At 53.3% G+C, this 3,114-nt stretch overlaps 1 protein-coding gene across 2 annotated transcripts; it reads left to right on the forward strand.

Moving 5' to 3' along the window:
- Position 1: 1 nt before the first annotated feature.
- Positions 2–3,114, forward strand: KVP18_003783 (uncharacterized protein; the record flags this gene model as incomplete). 2 transcript variants are annotated; one of them, XM_067955794.1, is made up of 2 exons in its annotated part: positions 2–20; positions 49–3,114. In XM_067955794.1, coding segments are annotated over 2 exons (3,085 nt in total), but the record flags the coding sequence as incomplete, so codon positions are not given. The 2 variants fall into 2 exon arrangements, with proteins under 2 accessions (XP_067810593.1, XP_067810592.1); XM_067955793.1 differs by lacking the exon at positions 2–20 and having other exon boundaries at positions 84–3,086.

Consider the following 3,114-nt stretch of genomic DNA (forward strand, 5'->3'; position numbering starts at 1 on the left):
AATGCTGAGCAATCTCTACCGTGAGAGCGGTGTCGCAGTGTGATGCAGACTTCTCAACCAAATGCACCCATCATGCCGGTTTGATGGATGCGGTGTCTGACGTAGTGCAGACATTGGAGAAGGGTGAGGAGAACCTGAAGGATCTCATCTATTCCACCGTTAAGTTGCTCATGAACCGCGACCCCAACTGGGCCACTGACGCGTCCAGTAACTTGCAACGAATTGGCGTGCTACTAAATACCAAGCTGGCCGACCCAGACGTTACGTTGAAGTACGTTAACAAGCTCCTGAAGGAGCTGGACTCGGCGCTGGCCTCGTCCGAAACGGACGGATTGCGTGAAGAGGCCGCCTATGTGCAGCGAGTGCTTTGTCAGCGATTTCCTGCTGACAGCTGCTTCGGTGCCAAGGTCGTGACTACGAACCTAGGCATGAAGCTGCAGGCTTGGGCAGGCGAAGACGCCAGCTTGAACAAAAGGTCGGTGGTGATGGATGCCAACCGCTCCCTGGCCATAGCTCTCAACCAGCCGGCCTCCAGACAACAGGTCTTATCCGTCCTAGAGAAGGGCACGTATCTGAAGCACCTGGCCGATAACATGAACCACTACCGAGACGACCCGGAAGTGTTAGCATCTTACCTAGACGTGATGCAAGCCCTGGCCAACGACACGAAGGGCATGGATTTGCTGGAGAAGGGGTGGCCTCTAGGCACTGACCCACTAAAGTCGGGACAGAAGCGCACTGTGGGGGTCGCGATTACCCAAGACCTCACTGCACACATGGTGGCACATCGAACTAATCCAAGCGTTGTAAACGGAGTGCTGGGATATTTCGCCAAGATGGCTGGACTGGACAGACCGACTCCTGAGTCACTGCTTGACGCGAACTTCCAGAGAACGATCGATGACATGGCTGGCTTGACATTAGAGGGGCTTGCGGCAGCCATCCGTCTGCGAACCGCGCTCTACACCCAGATGTCCAAGGAGGATAACCTCCCAGCAGTCACGCGATTGAGCAACATGGCACTTGAAATGATGAACGATCCATCAGCGACTCATAAAGAGGGCGCCCCCGTTCTGGTGGCACTTTCGGGTCTAATAGAACGGATGGCTGACTGCGAGCACCACGACTCGATTATTAAGACCAGGATTCTCGACATACCTGAGAAGGAGCTGAACAACCCTATTGTCGACCCCAAGGTGATGGAGAGTCTCCTGTGTGCCCTTCTCCCTACGGTGGACGACCAGGCGTTGGCGACATTGTCTCTGAAGTCTATCCTGACTCCTATGATGGTCAACAACGGGGATCACTTCAAGAATCAACCGGAAAATCTCAATCTCTTTGTGCAAGTTCTGAAAAAGTGTCTGGCTCATGAGGGCTCAGCGCAGCAAATCCGCAGCAGCCCGCACTGCTCCACCTTCATGAACGCCATGCCTGGGATTCTGGAGACCTTTCCGAAACACGACGCTCTGGAAATTGAGGTAGAGGTGGCTGACATCAAGGCCAAGATATTCAGCGACGACCCTAATGCCATCACTCTCCGATCGATCTTCGCTAAGTGGACTCTGGTTAAGGAACAGGGGCAGAATCTACGCCTGAGCGAGCCAGGAGGTCTGTCACAACAAGCCGACGTTCTGGCTGAGTACCACAGGGATTACTGCACTGGACTCACTCACCCCGACGTTGAGGACTTTCGGGGCTCTGAGGTTGTGTGGGGAGCTCAGTGTTGGATTCTGCTGCATGAGGAGGGTCCGGATAACACCAGGCCTTGTCTGGAAAGGGATGAAGTGGAAACCCTATACGGCGGCCTGGGCCAACAAACCCATCCAGAGATTGTACAATGGTTGGTGAGAGCTGCCATAAAGCTTGCTGAAGACCCGCCTGGAGCGGAGGCATCTGCGGTGGACAAGACGCATCTGCAGACGGCAGCTTCAGTGTGCCAGGCTGGACTTAAAGGCTCTTTGGAGGAAAGCTGGTGCCGTGAACGAGTCCAACTGATTGCCAAAACCGCAGTCGTTCGCGATTCTTACAATGGCACCAAGGTGTTTCAGACTCTAGTGGACTACTGGAACTTCGTGGATTCTCAAAAGTACTCTATTGACCTCCTGGTTGACGTTCTGAAAGCGATGCGGCAAATCGCCAATGATCACTGGGGTGATGTGGTCATCAAGAACCAGGTGCCTCAGAGGCTGGTTGGCATAGTGAACGACAAGACGGTTCCGATAAAACTCCTTCCCGACGCGCTGTTCCTGCTAGGCAGTCTTTCAGTGGTTCCCGAGATCAAGGACCTCACCGGAAAGATAAACGGAATCACCAGCATCATCAGCCTGGTTGAGCGGCAACTGAAAAACACCAAGGACCCGCTTGTGGATGTTCAACACGTAATTACGAATGCTCAGCTGGCGATGTCCAGCATCAACATCATGCACGACGCCAACAGCAAGCAATTTGTGGACGGCAGAGGAATCCAGCAGAACATCGCAGTCATGGACACAGCGATGGATAACATGACAGGCTACGAGGTGGCCAATGCCAGCTCCGTTCTGATGTGCAACATGCTATTCCGACGTGACGACCTCAAGGAAACGTACGGAAAGAGGAAAGGTCCCGACGCCATTATGAAGATCATTAAGGCCTATGACGGCTCCACCACTAAGCAAGCTCATCGATGTCTGGTATCGATGTTCAAGGCCATTGGTAACCTGGCCCTTTACGCCCCGAATATTGATCTCTTCCTCTCAAACGGCGTGGAAAAAGTCTACTCGGGGTTCTTCACCAACGAGCAGTTGCCAGACTGGGTGATGGTGGCAGGGTTGAATTCCATGTCCAATCTGACTCAAGAGTTCACAGACGACAACATGAGACTGTTCAGCGTGTGCCTCAAGCCGCTGATGAATCTTCTGATAAAACGAAAAGATGAGATCGCCATTATGATGTTTACGCTGACCTTTGACATCATCAGCAGCCTCTGTCGACTGCCAGAGAACGCTGCCGCGTTCCTGAATGCCGGTGGAATGACCACCGCTCTGGATATCGTCAGCCAGAATGTAAACGACAAACTGTATCTCCACGCCATCCACCTGATAGGCGTCATCTCCATCGACGAGAGCACAATCC

This window comes from the organism of the source record quoted next (assembly GCF_019968955.1).
Source record: "MAG: Porospora cf. gigantea A chromosome Unknown PgA_NODE_2812_length_3114_cov_510.34, whole genome shotgun sequence".
In the NCBI taxonomy this organism is placed as follows: domain Eukaryota; phylum Apicomplexa; class Conoidasida; order Eugregarinorida; family Porosporidae; genus Porospora; species Porospora cf. gigantea A.